The following is a 20,935-nucleotide window of genomic DNA, read 5'->3' as shown; positions in this document are numbered from 1 at the left end:
GGAGTGGAATGTTCTTAGTAGAAAGCCACACTCTTTGGCCAACGACGTATACCGGAGGCTTCGACCGGTGGCGATCGGCCTTAGCCTTGGTGCGCGCCCCCACCCGGAGAAGAGTCTCACAGGCTCTGCTCCATGCGTGACGGCACCTCTGGATGAAAGCGTGAGCGGAGGGAACAGTGACCTCGGACTCCGTACTGGGAAAGATAGGTGGCTGGTAACCTAAACTACACTCAAACGGAGAGAGACCCGTGGCTGCCACTGGCAACGAATTGTGAGCGTACTCAACCATAGAGAGTTGTTGACTCCAGGAAGAGGGGTTCTTAGAAACCAAACATCGCAACACTCTCTCCAAATCTTGGTTGGCCCTCTCCGTTTGACCGTTGCTCTGGGGATGAAACCCTGAAGACAGGCTGACACTCGCTCCCAGTAACCTAGAAAACTCTTGCCAAAACTTGGACACAAATTGGGGCCCTCTGTCAGAAACTACGTCCATCGGCAGGCCATGTAAGCGAAAGACGTGATCCACGACAGTTACCGCTGTCTCCTTGGCGGATGGTAATTTAGGCAAGGGAATAAAATGAGCCGCCTTCGAGAACCGGTCCACCACGGTCAAAACAACCGTCTTGCCCTGGGAGGGCAATGTGGGACCAGGGTCTCGAAGGGACCGACAGCGGTTGGAGTAACCCATCTGGGGGTCGATTAGAAGTCTTCACCGTGACACAAACCGAGCAAGCCAAGACAAAACTGTGAATGTCACGAGCCATCAGTGGCCACCAAAAGTGTTGCTTAACCAAAAAGCTAGTGCGGCTGACTCCTGGATGACATGCTACGTTGGAGCAATGCCCCCGCCGAATAACATCGGATCGACACCCCTCCGGCACAAACAACCGATTAGGCGGGCAACCGGGCGGAGGCGTTACCCCTTCTAAGGCCGTTTTGACCCTCGATTCCACCTCCCATGTGAGTGTGGAGACCACTAGGGTCCCGGGTAGGATGCACTCGGGAGTGGATGGGCGCTCGGAATGGTCAAAAATGCGAGAAAGGGAATCGGGTTTGACATTCTTGGAACCCGGGCGATACGAGAGAGAGAAGTCAAAACGTCCGAAAAAGAGTGCCCACCGCGCCTGCCTGGAGTTGAGTCGCTTGGCGGTTCTGATATATTCTAAATTCTTGTGATCGGTCCAAACTATAAAAGGTACCCCCGAACCCTCTAACCAATGGCGCCACTCCTCCAGTGCTAACTTCACTGCCAACAACTCTCTGTTGCCAATGTCGTAGTTGCGTTCCGCAGGTGATAACCGATGGGAAAGGAACGCGCAAGGGTGCATCTTGTCGTCAGAAGAGGAACGTTGGGAAAGTACCGCACTTACCCCCACCTCTGAAGCGTCCACCTCCACCACGAACTGACGCGAGGGATCGGGAGCTATGAGGATGGGAGCCGAAACAAAGCGGCTCTTGAGTTTGGTGAATGCAGCCTCGGCTGTATCGGACCACCTGAACGTCACTCTGGGGGAGGTTAAGGCGGTAAGAGGAGCGACTATCTGGCTAAAGTTGCGAAACGAAACGCCGGTAGAAATTGGCGAATCCCAGAAACCTCTGTAGGGCCTTACGGGAATCTGGGCTTGGCCAATCCACCACAGCCTTAACCTTGTCAGGATCCATGCGAATACCAGTCGAGACGATGTAACCTAGGAATGGAACGGATTGTGCATGAAAAATGCATTTCTCCGCCTTGACAAAAAGTCCATTCTCCAACAACCTCTGAAGCACTCGTCTGACGTGCTGAACGTGTTCCTGGAGAGAAGAAGAAAAAATCAGTATGTCATCCAGGTAAACATATATGAACTGATCAATCATATCTCTCAGCACGTCATTGACGAGTGCCTGGAAAACCGCTGGGGAGTTGGATAGCCCAAAAGGCATGACCAAATATTCGAAGTGCCCTCTGGGGGTGTTAAACGCGGTCTTCCATTCGTCCCCCCCCTTATGCGAACCAAATGATATGCATTTCGTAAATCCAACTTAGTGAACACGGATGCTCCCTGTAACCTTTCAAAGGCTGAGGACATCAACGGTAAGGGATAGGTATTCTTCACTGTGATGTTATTCAACCCACGGTAATCAATGCAAGGACGCAGAGAACCGTCCTTCTTCCCCACAAAGAAGAACCCCGCCCCCGCTGGAGAAGAGGAAGGACGAATGAATCCAGATGCCAGAGAATCAGAGATGTATCTCTCCATAGCCTCCCTCTCAGGAACAGAGAGTGAATATAACTTGCCTTTAGGCGGAGACTCCCCTGGCAATAATTCTATTGCACAGTCATAGGGACGATGCGGAGGAAGAGAAGCAGCACGGGACTTACTGAACACCTCCTTCAGGTCGAGGTATTCAACGGGCACGTTAGACAAATCCACTGCCTCCTCTAGAAACACAGAATCAGACACAGACGAACAAGCAGACACCAAACAGGACTCAAGGCACTTGTTACTCCACATGGATATAGAGTTATGACCCCAGTCAACTCTGGGGTTGTGTTGGGTGAGCCAAGGGTGGCCGAGAACTAATGGTGCAAGGGGTGAGTCCATGAGTAGAAATGATAGTGTCTCAGTGTGATTGCCAGAAGTGATGAGTGTGATAGGTTCAGTGGTGTGAGAAATGTTGGGGAGTTCTTGACCATTGAGAGCGTTGACGGATATCTTGTGCGAGAGTGAGGTGATAGGAATCTGGAGTTTGTGAGCGAGCTTGAAGTCCATGAAATTACCCTCTGCTCCTGAGTCCAGTAAGGCTTGGGTGTCGTGCGTGTGGGTGGCCCATCTTAGTCTTACCGGGAGGAGAGTAGATGATGAGGTCTTCTCTGTGGTGACACCACCCGATAGTAGCCTCATGCTTACTACCGGGCCTGATCTTTTACCGGGCAGGAGTGGATAAAGTGGCCCGCTCTACCACAGTAGAGACAGAGTCCTTGGGATCTCCGCCTCTCCCTCTCTTCCCGGGAGAGGCGAGCTCTCCCCAGCTGCATGGGTTCGTGAGCGGAGGCTGAACTGGCCGTGTTCCCGCCGCTGGCATGCCAGCCCTCCGTGTCGTTATACGGTCTGTTAGGGCATGCTCGGCGGCCAATACGACTCAGACGAGCGTCGACCCTCAAGGCTAGTTCCACTAGTCCATTTAAATTCCTGGGAAGGTCCAGAACATAAATCTCCTTCTGGATCCGGTTCTCCAGCCCATGCAGGAACATGTCCCACTGCGCCTCCTCGTTCCACTGACACTCTGCGGCCAGAGTGCGGAATTGGATGGAGTATTCCGATACTGAACGGTCTCCTTGGCGAAGGTCAGCGAGTAGTCTGGCCGCCTCCCTACCCACCACGGCCCGATCGAAGACCCTTCTCATCTCCTCGGAGAGTGTCTGGAAAGAGGTGCAGCATGGGTCCTGGTTCGCCCACACCGCCGTTCCCCAAAGAGCCGCTTTGCCTGATAGCAGTGTGAGTACGAATGCTACCTTAGACTGTTCACGGTTGAAGGTCCGTGGCTGCAACGAGAATTGCATGGAACATCTCGTAAGAAAAGCTCTGCAATAGTCAGGATCACCTGAATAACCCTCTGGTGTCGGTAGCCGTGGCTCTAGCTGGGAATCCGGCTCTGGCGGGGCGAGTTGAACTGCCGGTGTATGTCGCAGCGAGACCCCTCAGATGTCGTAATTGTTGGGTCAGCTGGGATACCTGCGTCACAAGGGCTTGTACTGCCCGACCTGTGCTGGAGATGTTCTCCTCTTGTTGATCCATTCTCGTGATACTGCGGGAAATGAATTCGGTCAGACTCGTTGAACTCGCTGCATCCATGGTCTGGTCAGATCGTTCTGTGACAATACAGAGGCGGATGCAAGATGCAAGCAACGATGGTTTAATGAATACAGTTTACAGCAGCAACAGGACAGACAGACTGTACTCAGACGGAATCCGACCCAGGGACTAGGGCGCATCTTCCGATGATGGCGTGCTGAGAAATCCAGGGGAGTGTGTCCGGATGGGTAGGAGGGAGCACAGCAGATAATCCACACAAGGGCGGTGAGAGATGAGCACGGACACACGACACAAACTCAGAGAAGTAACAACGATCTGACAACAAGAAACACTGGTTACAGAACATATAAAGGGAAGATAAGTGATTCCAGCTGGCACAGACAATCAGGCCGAGATTGGGAACCACGCCCACACAAACACGGGAGAGAGAGAGAGAGAGAGAGAGAAAGAGAAAGAGAAAGAGAGAGGGAGGCAGTGGATTCATGAACCGTGACAGCAACTTGCTGAAAATTGTCCACATTGTTCATATCATCTCAAATAATCAGCACAGAACAATTGTACATCTATAGTGCATCAAACAAGATTTAGACCTTGTTTATGGAAAAGTGTTGCAACTTGCTATAAATTGTCCACATTGTTCACATCATCTCAAATAAACAGCACAGCAAAACTTGTACATCCAGAGTGCATCAAACAAGATTTAGACCTTGATTTATGGAAAAGTGTTTATTTCTGTATTTCAATGTTGCAACTTGTTGAAAAGTGTCTACAGTGTTCATATCATCTCAAATGAAACAGCACAGCAAAACGTGTACATCCAGAGTGAATCAAACATGATTTAGACCTTTGTTTATTGAAAATTGTTAATTTCTGTATTTCAATGTTGCAACTTGCTGAAAATTGTCCACATTGTTCATATCATCTCATATAATCAGCACAGCAAAAATTGTACATCCAGAGTGCATCAAACATGATTTAGACCTTGTTTATGGAAAATAGTTTATTTCTGTATGTTGCAACTTGCTGAAAACTGTCCAGTGTTCACATCATCTCAAATAAACAGCACAGCAAAACTTGTACATCCAGAGTGCATCAAACAAGATTTAGACCTTGATTATGTAAAAGTGCTTATTTCTGTATTTCAATGTTGCAACTTGCTGAAAATTGTCCAAATTGTTCATATACTCTCAAATAATCAGCTCAGCAAAAATGGTACATCCAGAGTGCATCAAACAAGATTTAGACCGTGATTATGTAAAAGTGTTTTTCTGTATTTCAATGTTGCAACTTGCTGAAAATTGTCCACAGTCTTCATATAAACAGCACAGCAAAACAATTGTACATCCAGAGTGCATCAAATATGATTTCGACCTTTGTTTATGGAAAAGTGTTTATTTCTGTATTTCAATGTTGCAACTTGCTGAAAATCGTCCACATTGTTCATATCATCTCAAATAATCAGCACAGAACAATTGTACATCTACAGTGCATCAAGCAAGATTTAGACCTTGTTTATGGAAAAGTGTTTATTTCTGTATGTTGCAACTTTGCTGAACATTGTCCACAGTGTTCACATCATGTCAAATAAACAGCACAGCAAAACTTGTACATCCAGAGTGCATCAAACAAGATTTAGACCTTGATTATGGAAAAGTGTTTATTTCTGTATTTCAATGTTGCAACTTGTTGAAAAGTGTCCACAGTGTTCATATCATCTCAAATAATCAGCACAGCAAAACTTGTACATCCAGAGTGCATCAAACAAGATTTAGACCTTGATTATGGAAAAGTGTTTATTTCTGTATTTCAATGTTGCAACTTGCTGAAAATGGTCCACAGTGTTCATATCATCTCAAATAAAACAGCAAATCAAAAATTGTACATCCAGAGTGAATCAAACATGATTTAGACCTTTGTTTATGGAAAACAAAGCCTGAGCCACCCGTCTGCCCAGCGCCGCCAGTGCCGCCAGTCTGCCCAGCGCCGCCAGTGCCGGCAGTCTGCAAGGAGCCGCCAGTGCCGCCAGTCTGCAAGGAGCCGCCAGTGCCGCCAGTTTGCAAGGAGCCGCCAGTGCCGCCAGTCAGGCCAGAGGCGCCAGAGCCCCTCAGCCCAAAGGCGCCAGAGCCCCTCAGCCCAGAGCCTCCGCCTCTCTGTCCAGAGCTTCCGCCCCTCTGTTCCGAGCTGCCCCTCCGTCCATTTAGAAGGGTCGCCGTGGTTAGGTAGCCACGGAGGCGGACAATGAGGCGGACCAAGACTATGGTGAAGTGGGGTCCACGTCCCGCGCCAGAGCCGCCACCGCGGACAGACGCCCACCCAGACCCTCCCCTATAGGTTAAGGTTTTGCGGCCGGAGTCCGCACCTTTGGGGGGGGGGGGTACTGTCACGTTCTGACCTTTATTTCCTCTGTTTTGTATTTATTTAGTATGGTCGGGGCATGAGTTGGGTGGGCAGTCTATGTTTGTTTTTCTATGATTTGGGGATTTGTATGTTTCGGCCTACTATGGTTCTCAATCAGAGGCAGGTGTCATTAGTTGTCTCTGATTGAGAATCATACTTAGGTAGCCTGGGTTGCACTGTTTGTTTGTAGGTGATTGTCTATGTTGATGGCTTGTGTCATCACAGTTCTCATTTAGCTTCACGGTCGTTATTTGTTTATTGTTTTTGTATTCAGTGCTCAGTACTTTTTTTGATTAAATATCAAGATGAACACAAACCACGCCGCGTTTTGGTCCGCCTTTCCTCCTTCCCAGGAAGGACCGCGTGACAGATTGCTTGCTCTGTGGTGTGGATTGTTAACCAAAATACTTTTTGTTACAATTTGTTGATCTATACAACACAAATGAATGCAGGTTTGACAAATGTGTATGCATTGCATAATGCATTGTAATATAGTAGTTAACTGTCCTTGTCTTTGAATTGAGATTAGGGTTGTTGATGTCGGCAGCCAGTTATGATCGGGGTTAGAATATCAACATTCTTTCAATTAAAAAAAACAATTTATTTAACATTATGTTGAAATTATTATGGATAAATGAATAAACAATATCCCCATTTTAAATAGAATTGTAACTAAGTAAATTTATACTCTGTTATATAAGTGTAACGGTCTGAGTGTAGTGGGTGAGGAGTCAGGCGCAGGAAGCAGAGAGTTCAGGGGAGTGCTATTTTAATGCACTGAGAAAACGCTGAACATAAGCCAACCCTCACAAACACACAGGGCGTACTGAACAAACAAATGCCCCAATCAGGGGGACTTAAACTGTCCAGGGAAAAACCACAAAATGGGAAAACACAAAACCCATAGACGTGCACATAAGTACACCAAACAGACGATCACAATAATTAATCCCGCACAAGGAACCCTGCGGGCCGGCTGACTAATAAAGCCTACTACCTAACACAAAACAGGTGCACACAATCAACACATAAGGAGGGGGAGGAAATAATCAGTAGCAGCTAGTAGGCCGGCGACGACGACCGCCGAGCGCCACCCGAACGTGAAGGGGAGTGTCCTTCGGTCGGAGTCGTGACAATAAGTGATTAACAATATGAGTTCATAAGAAGGGATTGTGTGACACGGACAAGGAGTAATAAAAAGTTAATGAACACCATTCCAACTAGGCAGACACAAATGGGTTGGGGACTGTGTAAACACATAAGGTCGTTAGCCTATGGTTGACCCTACTGAAACTTAGCTCTGGGGTTTTTAGATAAGGCAGTGAGTGCATTCCTAGGTTTTCTGTTAATTAAAACTGTTAGTTCAGTGGTGATCGATAATGTTGAGGGGTCAAAAGTTATCTGGGAGTGTGTTAGTAAGTTAAAATGAACTTTTCACCTTACTTTGTCCCGGTCGAGAGGAGGGGATTCTGTTAAAGCAGTGAAATGACGTAATCTGTCTATAAACTGCTGCACGTGATTAAGTGGGAGCACGCTCCGAGAATAAATTCTATTACCTATTATTGAAAGACTGGTCTGCGTCTATTTTATGCAAACAAGAAATCTTACAAATTCTCATAAAATAGATTAAGGGCTTTCAATTGATGAAAGCACATTGGCATAATTAAATTACAGTAACAATTGGTCCTTCGAGTGGATTCCACAAACTTCTCTGTCGTCCGAAGGTAAAAGCCGAAAACCGTGCACGGACGAGGCTGGACTCGTTATTTAAAGTCCTGGCCTCCAGCAGAGGTTTAATAACAGGCCGGTATATATATCTTAGGTCGACAGAGAACGTGACGGAATCGAACCGGCAATTGCTTTTCCCAGTCTACAGGACGAAGGTAAATAGTCTTTATTCTCGAATTTGGGAGGAATTATTTAAGATATTTTTGATTGAAGGTGCTAAAGGAGTTTGGATTTAATCAATAATAGTTGCTTTAATATTTTGAACAAATACAATGAGTTTCTACTTTGTGTGTAACCAAAATCGATAGGAAGGAAACGAGTCTGAAATGACTCGTGGTAAGGTGCACTACCGAATGTAAACTAGGACTTAATCAATCTTGGCCTTGCAAACCAAAAGATTTTTTAAGGGTGGGATATAGTAAGTATTGTTAGATGGGACGGTCATTCTGTACAAATAGGATAGCCATTAATTCAATAAACATACCTAAACAAAGTTTTAACCTAGTAGTCTATCTGTATATGAAAAGTAGCAGATAGATATATTGAAACAGGTGAGGATAAATTAGGCTTGATGAGAAGGCAGGGCAATTCTAGGCGAACATAATAACTGAACCCATTCAATACTGAAAGAGATTAATATCTAAGGGGAGGAGAGGGAAGCCAATTCTAGAGTAGTGAGATATGAGATATTAACGTTGAAAGTCCCAAGGAACAATAGTTTATAATGAGCTTATAATTGTATACGGGTGAAATGTAAATGTCCAATCAAAAGTCATCTATAGATGAGGTTTCCAGAAAGGAGAATACATACTGATTATCAAGAGACACACACATAGTCAGACAGAAAAGCAACTAAAGTAATTAAGTAACGGTAATTAGCAGATTCAAAGAAATACACGCACATAGGTAAGTGATTAAATACCATAGCTACGAGTAATGGTAAGGATTAAAGTTGGGTAGAAATTCCTCAAAGGAGGTGTCGGAACTAACGGGAGACGAGAGTTATAAAGTCGAGAAAAGTGGATAAGGCGAGTCAAAAGGAGGTTGGAACCAAAAAATCTGAAATTTGGACACATCAGACCAAATTTCCACCGGTCAAATGTCCATTGCTCATGTTTCTTGGCCCAAGCAAGTCTCTTCCGCTTATTGGTGTCCTTTAGTAGTGGTTTATTTGCAACAATCGACCACGAAGGCCTGATTCATGCAGTCTCCTCTGAACAGTTGATGTTGAGATGCATCTTTTACTTGAACTCTGAAGAATTTATTTGGGCTGCAATTTCCGAGACTGGTAACTCTAACGGACTTATCCTCTGCTGGTAACTCTGGGTCTTCCTTTCCTGTGGCGGTCCTCATGACAGCCAGTTTCATCATAGCGCTAGATTGTTTTTGCGACTGAGCTTGAAGAAGTGTTCAAAGGTCTTGAAATTTTCCAGATTGACTGACCTTCATGTCTTAAAGTAATTATGGTGTGTCGTTTCTCTTTGCTTATTTGAGCGATTCTTGCCATAGTATGGACTTGGTCATTTACCAAATAGGGCCATCTTCTGTATACCACCCTTACCTTGTGACTACATAACTGATTGGCTCAAACACATTAAGAAGTTCCAGCCAAATGTACTTTTAACAAGGCACATCTGTTAATTGAAATGCATTCCAGGTGACTACTGTTGGATCCTGTATTTTACATTATAGCAATTACCATATATATGATTGAATATTATCTGCTGTTGGCTTGTGTGGATGTATGTATGTGTTATGCAACATAGCTGACTTGAAACATTGTTAAAGGTATCAGGGCCATGGGACTTTCTCATGATGGAAAAATACAGAGAAGCATGAAGACAGGAACTGTTCAAATTAGTTGCGAGGAGGGCACATTGGGGTGTTGCGAGAACAAGCGGTCTTTTGTTAGATAACAGGAGCCAGGTGCGAGATAACGGTATGGAGCATGAGAGCCTGGATGTTCTTCACAAGCAGCAGTTAGTTACATCTATCAACAGAAGCGCCAAGAGGCGGGGACCCGCCTGAGCGCCTGCAATAGGCTGAGCAAGTTTAAACCACGCCCAGTCTCTACTGTGATAGGCCAACAGACGGGTTGGAACTGTCTATCACAGTATAAAGAATACTGTTTTACATACATCTTGTCAGTTCCCTGTTCTGCCCTGCGTGGTATTACAGTGAGCCCGTATATACGAAAGTTGCATTTGCCATTTATTACTTAGCTAAAAAAAATACATAGTATAAAATCGGTGACTCATTGTTATATTTATCCTGATACCAGATTCGAATTTACGCAACTCTAACACTACCTCATGAAGCTGGTTAAGAGAGTGCAAAGCTGTCATCAAGGCAAAGGGCTTACATTGAAGAATCTCAAATATAAAATATATTTTGATTTGTTTAACACTTTTTTGGTTACTACATGATTCCATATGTGTTATTTTATGTGTTAATGTTTTCACTATTATTCTATAGTGTAGAAAATATTAAAAATAAGAAAAACCTTTGAATGAGTAGGTGTTCTAAAACTTTTGACTGATACTGTAAGTTTTAGTTTAATGTCTGCATCTGCTCCACAGGTCTCTGCCACAGAGTCGAACATCATCTTCTGGCAGCACAATGGGAGGGAGTGTGAGAGTTAGGAAGTGTGTGTGTATATTTTCAGGTGTTTGTGCTCTTATCCGCTTATTAGAAAAGTGTGTTCAAGTGCACGACGGGATAAAGGTTTACAATGTTGTACTGTACAGTGAAATAGGAAAGATGTCTTCACAATACTGTCATGCAGCAAGCTACGAAGAACATTATCATGATTTTCACCACAATTATCCCCATCATCTTCACTAACACCACCATAATCATCACCCATATCATCACGATGATCATCATCATACTTGTCACCTGGATTACCAACAATACCACTTTAATCACCCGTTCAAATCCTTAGACATGCAGGACAGAGTCCTAACCATCTACCTGGCCAAACATGGGGAACTCAGTTAGTGAATTAATCAATGCAGTTTCCTAACAATTACACCAGATGATCCTTCCAGTCAGAAGTTACATGAAACCAAGAAAGGGGTTAATCAGATTGCCTTTTGAAGGTTACACGGCCATTGGCATCAACCAGGGGCTTAGTTATACACGTGAATACCAGACCTGGATTCAAATAGTATTCAATCTTCGAGCATGCCTGGAGTGGAAGATGGACGTGGTTGGTAGATTCGTTTTCGTTGCGCCAGGCAAGCTCAATCAAGCACAGCGATAGCATTTGGAGGATTTCAAATACTATTTGAACCAAGGTCTGGTGCATACAAGACTCCCTGAAAGAATTTCACACAGGAGAGAAGATGAGAGGCTGTCACAAAGAGGGTCGAGCAGGGGGACTGCTCTTATCGCCATGACCCTAGGGGAGGGCTGCCTGTCGACGGGGCGATCAAACACCCGGTATTCCATTTTCTGTATCACACAGTTACATATCTGAGGGGGGAGACAGGGAGGGCACACACACACATTGAAAGGGTCTGCTCTTCACGTTGTGTAGAAGAAGTGTAATGATCCAGCAACACAGATCTCTGTGTTTCCACTTACCCTGGATTGCTGACCAGGCTCGAACTAATGTGTGTCTACACTTCTGTATCTGTGTGCTTTTGTGAGTGTGTTCCATGTGTGCATGTATGTATTTACAGTGCTTCTTCCATACATGTATGTACTGTGGTTCTTCCTTTAACTTCTTGACGCACCCATCCCTTTAGCGGGATCATTTTCATCAACGCCAAATTCAAATTAAATTACTAAAAATATTTAATTTTCATGAAATCACAAGTGCAATATAGCAAAACACAGCTTAGATTGTTGTTAATCCACCTGGCATGTCAGATTTCAATACAGCATTACAAGCCATTATGTAAGAACATCTCTCTCAGTAGACAAAATATTACAAACACTAGCAGCCAAGTAGATTGGTCACGAAAGTCAGAAAAGCAATAGATTAAATCGCTTACCTTTGATGATCTTCGGATGTTTGCACTCACGAGACTCCCAGTTACACAATAAATGTTCCCTTTGTTCCATAAACATTATTTTTATATCCAAAATACCTCCATTTGTTTGGCGCGTTATGTTCAGAAATCCACAGGCTCTAGCGGCATCGCAGACGAAAATTCCAAATAGTATGCGTAATGTCCACAGAAACATGTCAAACGTTTTTTTATAATCAATCCTCAGTTTGTTTTTAAAATATATAAGCGATAATATATCAAGCGGGAATGACGCTTTTTCAATAGGAGAGGGAGAGACATGGCTGCCCCACTCTGTTGCGCCAGCTATCCACTGATGTGATGTTATCTTTCTCGCTCATTTTTCAAAATAAAAGCCTGAAACTATGTCTAAAGACTGTTGACACCTTGTGGAAGCCATAGGAAAAGGAATATGGTTGATATCCCTTTAAATGGAAGCAATGCATCCAATGGAACAGAGAGCTTACAGGAAAAACAGCACTTCCTGGTTTGATTTTCCTCAGGTGTTTGCCTGCAATATCAGTTCTGTTATACTCACAGACAATATTTTGACAGTTTTGGAAACGTTGGAAACGCATATTCTAGTTTCTGGGCCTGAGAAATAGGCCGTTTCAAATGTGTAAAATCTGCCAAAAACGAAAATCATGCCGCCTACTCTCAAGAAGTTAAAAGTTGCGTCGTACTGCAACAGTGCTTGCGGGATGCCACAAAATTCTATGGAAGTTATTAAGTGTCAGCCATTGCTGCCATTAATGGTAGTTAGTACTAGTTTGCCCACCAGAGGGCATCTTTGAGAAGCTAAGTTATTGAAACGATATGGAGCTGTAGGCCACAGAGCCGAAGGGAGCCTTGAATAGAACAGACTATATTGGATAGATTTTTAGAAATGTAGTTTAATTAATTTGATGATGGTTATGGTTTTTCTAACGGAAATGCATTTATTACTGTAGCTGATGTAAGGCCTAAGGGTTTCCGTTTGGAAAATATGGCACTGTACAACGTGTTTCTATTCCAAGAAAACAAAAATGCATTTGTTATTGTAGCTGTTTTAGCGTAACTTACTTATTGGAATAAAGGCCTACTTTAAATATACAGCACGTCAATCAATCACTCATTAATTTGTGCATGTCATCACACAGCATACAAGTTATCCATGTCTCGCTAGGGTAGGGGGCAGCATTCGGAATTTTGGATGAAAAGCATGCCCTAATTAATCCGCCTGCTTCTCGGGCCCAGAAGATTTGGATATAAAACACTCTAAAGTTCCAAAACTGTTAAAATAGTGTCTGTGAGTATAACAGAACTGATTTAGCAGGCGAAAACCTGAGAAAAATCAATTCAGGTAGTATTTTTGTTGTTGTTGGTTTTGTAGTTTTCTATTCCATGCCATTACAGTATCCATTGACTTAGGTCTCAATTTGCAGTTCCCATGCCTTCCACTATATGTCAATAGTCTTTGTGTCAGGCTTGTGTCAGGCTTGTATTCTTATAAATGAGGGAGTAAGACCAATCTGAATGAGTGGACACTTACGTGTCACAGAGCTTTTTCATCCGCAATCCCGAGAGAGTGCATTTCTTGTTTACCTTTTATTTTGATGATGTTATTGTCCGGTTGAAATATTATAGATAATTTAGGCTAAAAACAACCTGAGGATTGAATATAAACATTGTTTGACATGTTTCTATGAACTTTACGGATAGAAATTAGATTTTTTGTCTGCCTGTGTTGACTGCATTTGAGCCTGTGGATTACTGAAGAAAACGCAAACAAAACTGAGGTTTTTGGATATAAAGAGACTTCATCGAACAAAAGGAACATTTATTGAGTAAATTAATGTATTCTGAGTGCCACGATATGAAGATTATCAAAGGTAAGGGATTAATTTTAATGGCTGGTTACTGTTTGTAATAATTTGTCAACTGGGCTATGTTCTTGGCTAGGTATGCTTTCGCCAAAAAGCATTTTATAAATCTGACACCCTGATTAGATTAACAAGAAGTTAATAAAATAGTAAAATATGTTTTGTTTTCTGAATTTTTATAATGAGCATTTCTGTATTTGAATTTGGCGCTCTGCAATCTCACTGGATGTTGGCCAGATGGGACGCTAGTGTCCCACATACCCTAGAGAGGTTAAATACAGTCAAGCAATTTAGTTATACAACTAAATAACAAAGGGAGCTTTGATTCATTTTACAATCACGGCTAAAGCGATTTAATTAAGGGTTTCAGTTTGGGAAATATGGGGCTGTACAACGTGACCGGTCGGGAGTATGCCTAGTCTACTAAGTGACTGCGAGTGAAGAGCAAAATAATCCTTACATTTCCACATACAAATCTGATTGATTTATAAAGACCAGTCCCCATGCTCTGTCATTCAGTGATATTTATTCCCATAGTAATTTGTTATGGATCCATCCAGAGGTGTTTAGAAACAGTGCATTTGGTGGGCTATGGAAAATAGATAGGAGAAGTGACATGTCTTGCAAACATCTATTGATACTGTACATTTAAAGTCCCTAAACTCGGCAAGAGTCTATTGTCCTGCTGATAGTCCATCATGGGTGGATGGCGTATAGCCCATCAAGAACAAGTTGTTTGCAGAGTCAACAAACAGGAGGTTGAGTTCCAGAGCTCACAGGTGTGCCTGGCATGTGACTCCATCTCGTGCCTCACCCTCTTCAACACGTCAGTCTCCGGCTGACTCTCGGTCAATACCACCTGGCTCTGGACCAATGCATCAGCTGATACATTTTACAATCACGGCTATGTATATGTATATACTGTACTCGATACCATCTACTGCATCTTGCCTATGCCGCTCTGTACCATCACTCATTCATATATCTTTATGTACATATTCCTTATCCCTTTACACTTGTGTGTATAAGGTAGTAGTTTTGGAATTGTTAGCTAGATTACTCGTTGGTTATTACTGCATTGTCGGAACTAGAAGCACAAGCATTTCGCAACACTCGCATTAACATCTGCTAACCATGTGTATGTGACAAATAAAATTTGATTTGATTTGATTTGATTTAAAGCGAATTCATTACTGGTGTGAGTTAGGAAAATATGGCGCTGTACAACTGGACCTGTCGAGAGTAGGTCTAAGCTCCTAAGTGAAGAGCAAAATATCCTAACATCTCCAAATAAAAATCTGAGTGATATATCAAGACCAGTCCCATGCTCTGTCATTCAATGATATGTACTCCCTATTGTCCTGCTGATAGTTGAAAATAAACATCTTCATTTTGAAAGAGTATTTTCATCATAATTTTATTAACGAAAGCATAAATACTGTACAGTATTTGCTTGATCCGACATTTTGCAAGTTGCATGAGGTTTGGAGTTATAAATGTAAAACCTTAGAGTTCTTAATACACTGCAAGTCAGGGGGATTTTTTTTCACACCTACAGTAGCTGAGCTATGAGACTATTTTTTTGTAAAGGTTGAAGAGTCTATTGTCCTGCTAAATAGCCCATCCTGGAAATGTTGTTTGCAGAATTCACAGCCTGCTACGCTTGTGAAAAACAAAAGATCTCCAACATTTATATCTAAGGGGCTTTCATATAATTATAATGCAGGGTTAATACTAATAATAATCATCGTTGGATAACAGATCGGCTCTCGGAACTCATTAAGAGAAGGCTTCTATCTTCAATATAATCATTAATTCAGAAGGTTAATTAAAGCCATAGGTTTAGGTTATAATAAACAGAAAATTGCGGACAATTCATTAACCATGTGCCATGGAATCGGTACATCGAAAATCTTTTCCAAACTATTTTGTAATCTATATGGCAGAGCTTTCAATTTTTGGGTCCTTAAATGAAACTGGTATATATTTTTTTATTCATCACAAATGTCTTTAATCAATGTTGGCCTTTTAATGCAGGGCCGACAGACAAGTTCCTTATTTTGATAAAGGTTCCAATTGATATATTTGAGTTTAAGTACAATATTTGTTGTGTCTTTTCTGGTGGATTAAACTGAAATTGCAACCAACTTTCTATGGCTTGTTTAAAAAATAACGATGTGTTGGAGATGATTTCATTTTGAAATAACCGAAAGTGAGTGGTTGTAATCTGAATAAAGGGAAAAAAGGCCATTCTTTAACATGGGGTGAGACATTCTTACTAATTTGTAAATAAAGGCTGTTTGTTATTTAGAATGATTTCTGTTTTTAGAGGGAGAGAAACCAAAAGCCCACCGTGCCTATTTTTCAAAAATGGTTAAATTCATCCATTGCATTTACCCAAGTTCTCTCTTAACTCCAGGACCACCAACAGTTTTTTGTTGTTGTTGCCTGATGCAGGACTCTAGTGCCAGAGAAGAACGACTCAGACTGAAAACGCCTCCATTAATTTATGATTTGATAGTCATTTTGTGCCACAGTTTAGACTACCGATAGATCAGCATTCTAACTCCCCCTTGTGATAGTGTGGTGCAATGACAGAATGTCACCGTCTACCACTAACGGTCACGGCATAAGCTCGTCACTTTTAAAGGAAGAACCACTGTAGGTGTGTGTTCTCACCATGGCCAACTCTGCTTCCAGCTCCTTGATCCGGTTCTCATTCAGGTCCAGTTGGGAGCGCAGGGCGCCGGCATACTCTGTGGATTCCTTGGTCTGCCGCCGCAGGTCCCACTTCTCCCTTTCCAACAGGTCCTTCTCCTTAGCCAGCGCCTTCACTGCATCCTCACTCTCCTGACAGAGAGACAAGGGAAGAGAGGGAGAGAAGAAAGTAAGAGGAGAGGGGCAGAGAGAGGGAGGGGGAGGAAGAGGGGCAGAGAGAGGCGAGAGACAGATAAGAGAAAGGGAGAGAGCAATAGGGGAGAGGGGCAGAGAGAGGGAGGGGGAGGAAGAGGGGCAGAGAGAGGCGAGAGACAGATAAGAGAAAGGGAGAGAGCAATAGAACAGAGGAATAGTGATAGATCAAGTAAGGAATTAGCACACGTCCATTCATCTATTCAATCACTTAACCCATAACATAAGTTCATGACAATCATTACACAACTTCTATGAAGCATGCGATTGATGTGTACTTTGTATATTAATTACAGCTAACTACTCAAGCCTTTTGCTGCATGCCCAGCATGTCTGTGTGTGTGAAACGTGTCATACTTTTCTGTGCTGTTCGTAGTTGTGGATGAAGTCCCTTAACTGCTTCTCTCGGCTCTCCAGCGTGGCATAGAGCTGCTGCATCTGGTTGACGAGATATGCTTTCTCCGCCTTCAAATGCTTCGGGTCCGCCTTCATCGCTATGGAGATAATAAGAGAGACCCGGTTAGCATAGCTTCTATCCACCTCATTTTCAAACGTTGCTATGGGCACAGCCAACCAATGGAATTGATAGATTCAACTTCTGCTTTACTTCCCTACTGCGGCACGGCGCGCCTGTGGCAAACTAAATTAGTCAATTTATAGAGTATAAAAAAGGAAACAAGTGTATAAATGTAATGTAATGTAGGCTTCAAACATAAAGATATAAAACTGTATTTTTTTGTGAAGAATCAACAACAAGTGGGACACAATCATGAAGTGGAACGACATTTATTGGATATTTCAAACTTTTTTAACAAATAAAAAATCAAAATTATTCAGCCCCCTTAAGTTAATACTTTGTAGCGCCACCTTTTGCTGCGATTACAGCTGTAAGTCGCTTGGGGTATGTCTCTATTAGTTTTGCACATCGAGAGACTGACATTTTTTCCCATTCCTCCTTGCAAAACAGCTCGAGCTCAGTGAGGTTGGATGGAGAGCATTTGTGAACAGCAGTTGTCAGTTCTTTCCACAGATTCTCGATTGGATTCAGGTCTGGACTTTGACTTGGCCATTCTAACACCTGGATATGTTTATTTTTGAACCATTCCATTGTAGATTTTGCTTTATGTTTTGGATCATTGTCTTGTTGGAAGACAAATCTCCATCCCAGTCTCAGGTCTTTTGCAGACTCCATCAGGTTTTCTTCCAGAATGGTCCTGTATTTGGCTCCATCCATCTTCCCATCAATTTTAACCATCTTCCCTGTCCCTGCTGAAGAAAAGCAGGCCCAAACCATGATGCTGCCACCACCATGTTTGACAGTGGGGATAGGGTGTTCAGGGTGATGAGCTGTGTTGCTTTTACGCCAAACATAACATTTTGCATTGTTGCCAAAAAGTTCCATTTTGGTTTCATCTGACCAGAGCACCTTCTTCCACATGTTTGGTGTGTCTCCCAGGTGGCTTGTGGCAAATTTTAAACTACACTTTTTATGGATATCTTTAAGAAATGGCTTTCTTCTTGCCACTCTTCCATAAAGACCAGATTTGTGCAATATACGACTGATTGTTGTCCTATGGACAGAGTCTCCCACCTCAGCTGTAGATCTCTGCAGTTCATCCAGAGTGATCCTGGGCCTCTTGGCTGCATCTCTGATCAGTCTTCTCCTTGTATGAGCTGAAAGTTTAGAGGGATGGCCAGGTCTTGGTAGATTTGCAGTGGTCTGATACTCCAACCATTTCAATATTATCGCTTGCACAGTGCTCCTTGGGATGTTTAAAGCTTGGGAAATCTTTTTGTATCCAAATCCGGCTTTAAACTTCTTCACAACAGTATCTCGGACCTGCCTGGTGTGTTCCTTGTTCTTCATGATGCTCTCTGCGCTTTTAATGGACCTCTGAGACTATCACAGTGCAGGTGCATTTATACGGAGACTTGATTACACACAGGTGGATTGTATTTATCATCATTAGTCATTTAGTTCAACATTGGATCTTTCAGAGATCCTCACTGAACTTCTGGAGAGAGTTTGCTGCACTGAAAGTAAAGGGGCTGAATAATTTTGCACGCCCAATTTTTCAGTTTTTGTTTTGTTAAAAAAGTTTGAAATATCCAATAAATGTCGTTCCACTTCATGATTGTGTCCCACTTGTTGTTGATTCTTCACAAAAAAATACAGTTTTATATCTTTATGTTTGAAGCCTGAAATGTGGCAAAAGGTCGCAAAGTTCAAGGGGGCCGGATACTTTCGCAAGGCACTGTATATAGCCCAGTGTTAAGATTGGCCTACTATAGGAAAACATGGGTTTCTCCTGATGTATTATGTCAGGGTGTATGTAGCCCAGTGTTAAGATTGGCCTACTATAGGAAAACATGGGTTTCTCCTGATGTATTGTGTCAGGGTGTATATAGCCCAGTGTTAAGATTGGCCTACTATAGGAAAACATGGGTTTCTCCTGATGTATTATGTCAGGGTGTATGTAGCCCAGTGTTAAGATTGGCCTACTATAGGAAAACATGGGTTTCTCCTGATGTATTGTGTCAGGGTGTATATAGCCCAGTGTTAAGATTGGCCTACTATAGGAAAACATGGGTTTCTCCTGATGTATTATGTCAGGGTGTATGTAGCCCAGTGTTAAGATTGGCCTACTATAGGAAAACATGGGTTTCTCCTGATGTATTGTGTCAGGGTGTATATAGCCCAGTGTTAAGATTGGCCTACTATAGGAAAACATGAGTTTCTCCTTTCCAACAACTCCCCTCCCGTTCATATTGCTGTAGCCTATTTTACATTCAGTAAGCAAGAGCAAGCATGCATCTTTTTTTGATTTTTTTATTTCACCTTTATTTAACCAGGTAGGCTAGTTGAGAACAAGTTCTCATTTGCAACTGCGACCTGGCCAAGATAAAGCATAGCAGTGTGAACAGACAACAACACAGAGTTACACATGGAGTAAACAATTAACAAGTAAATCTATATACATATACATTGTGTGCAAAAGGCATGAGGAGGTAGGCGAATAATTACAATTTTGCAGATTAACACTGGAGTGATAAATGATCATGTACAGGTAGAGATATTGGTGTGCAAAAGAGCAGAAAAGTCAAGAAATATAAACAGTATGGGGAAGAGGTAGGTAAAATTGGTTGGGCTATTTACCGATAGACTATGTACAGCTGCAGCGATCGGTTAGCTGCTCAGATAGCAGATGTTTGAAGTTGGTGAGGGAGATAAGTCTCCAACTTCAGCGATTTTTGCAATTCGTTCCAGTCACAGGCAGCAGAGAACTGGAATGAAAGGCGGCCAAAGGTGTTGGCTTTAGGGATGATCAGTGAGATACACCTGCTGGAGCGCGTGCTACGGGTGGGTGTTGCCATCGTGACCAGTGAACTGAGATAAGGCGGAGCTTTACCTAGCATGGACTTGTAGATGACCTGGAGCCAGTGGATCTGGCGACGAATATGTAGCGAGGGCCAGCCGACTAGAGCATACAGGTCGCAGTGGTGGGTGGTATAAGGTGCTTTAGTAACAAAACGGATGGCACTGTGATAAACTGCATCCAGTTTGCTGAGTAGGGTGTTGGAAGCTATTTTGTAGATGACATCGGCGAAGTCGAGGATCGATAGGATAGTCAGTTTTACTAGGGTAAGTTTGGCGGCGTGAGTGAAGGAGGCTTTGTTGCGGAATAGAAAGCCGACTCTAGATTTGATTTTAGATTGGAGATGTTTGATATGAGTCTGGAAGGAGAGTTTACAGTCTAGCCAGACACCTAGGTACTTATAGATGTCCATGTATTCTAGGTCGGAACCATCCAGGGTGGTGATGCTAGTCGGGCGTGCGGGTGCAGGCAGCGAACGGTTGAAAAGCATGCATTTGGTTTTACTAGCGTTTAAGAGCAGTTGGAGGCCACGGAAGGAGTGTTGTATGGCATTGAAGCTCGTTTGGAGGTTAGATAGCACAGTGTCCAAGGACGGTCCGGAAGTATACAGAATGGTGTCGTCTGCGTAGAGGTGGATCAGGGAATCGCCCACAGCAAGAGCAACATCATTGATATATATACAGAGAAAAGAGTTGGCCCGAGAATTGAACCCTGTGGCACCCCCATAGAGACTGCCAGAGGACCGGACAACATGCCCTCCGATTTGTCACACTGAACTCTGTCTGCAAAGTAGTTGGTGAACCAGTCATCAGAAAATCCGAGGCTACTGAGTCTGCCGATAAGAATAT

At 43.1% G+C, this 20,935-nt stretch overlaps 1 protein-coding gene across 1 annotated transcript in view; it reads right to left on the bottom strand.

Moving 5' to 3' along the window:
• Nucleotides 1-16,422: 16,422 nt before the first annotated feature.
• The window catches only part of LOC116357024 (kazrin-like), a 61,063-nt gene continuing 56,550 nt past the window's right edge, over nucleotides 16,423-20,935 (bottom strand). Inside the window, exons 4-5 of the mRNA XM_031804336.1 lie at nucleotides 17,068-17,204; nucleotides 16,423-16,650 (exon numbers count right to left, since the gene is read on the bottom strand). Coding sequence (XP_031660196.1) covers nucleotides 16,423-16,650; nucleotides 17,068-17,204 — 365 coding nt within the window. The remainder of the gene's footprint in view (nucleotides 16,651-17,067; nucleotides 17,205-20,935) is intronic.

This window comes from Oncorhynchus kisutch, linkage group LG24 (assembly GCF_002021735.2).
Source record: "Oncorhynchus kisutch isolate 150728-3 linkage group LG24, Okis_V2, whole genome shotgun sequence".
Classification (NCBI taxonomy): domain Eukaryota; kingdom Metazoa; phylum Chordata; class Actinopteri; order Salmoniformes; family Salmonidae; genus Oncorhynchus; species Oncorhynchus kisutch.
Note: the sequence above shows the minus strand (reverse complement) of the source record. Positions and strands in the feature narration are given on the sequence as shown.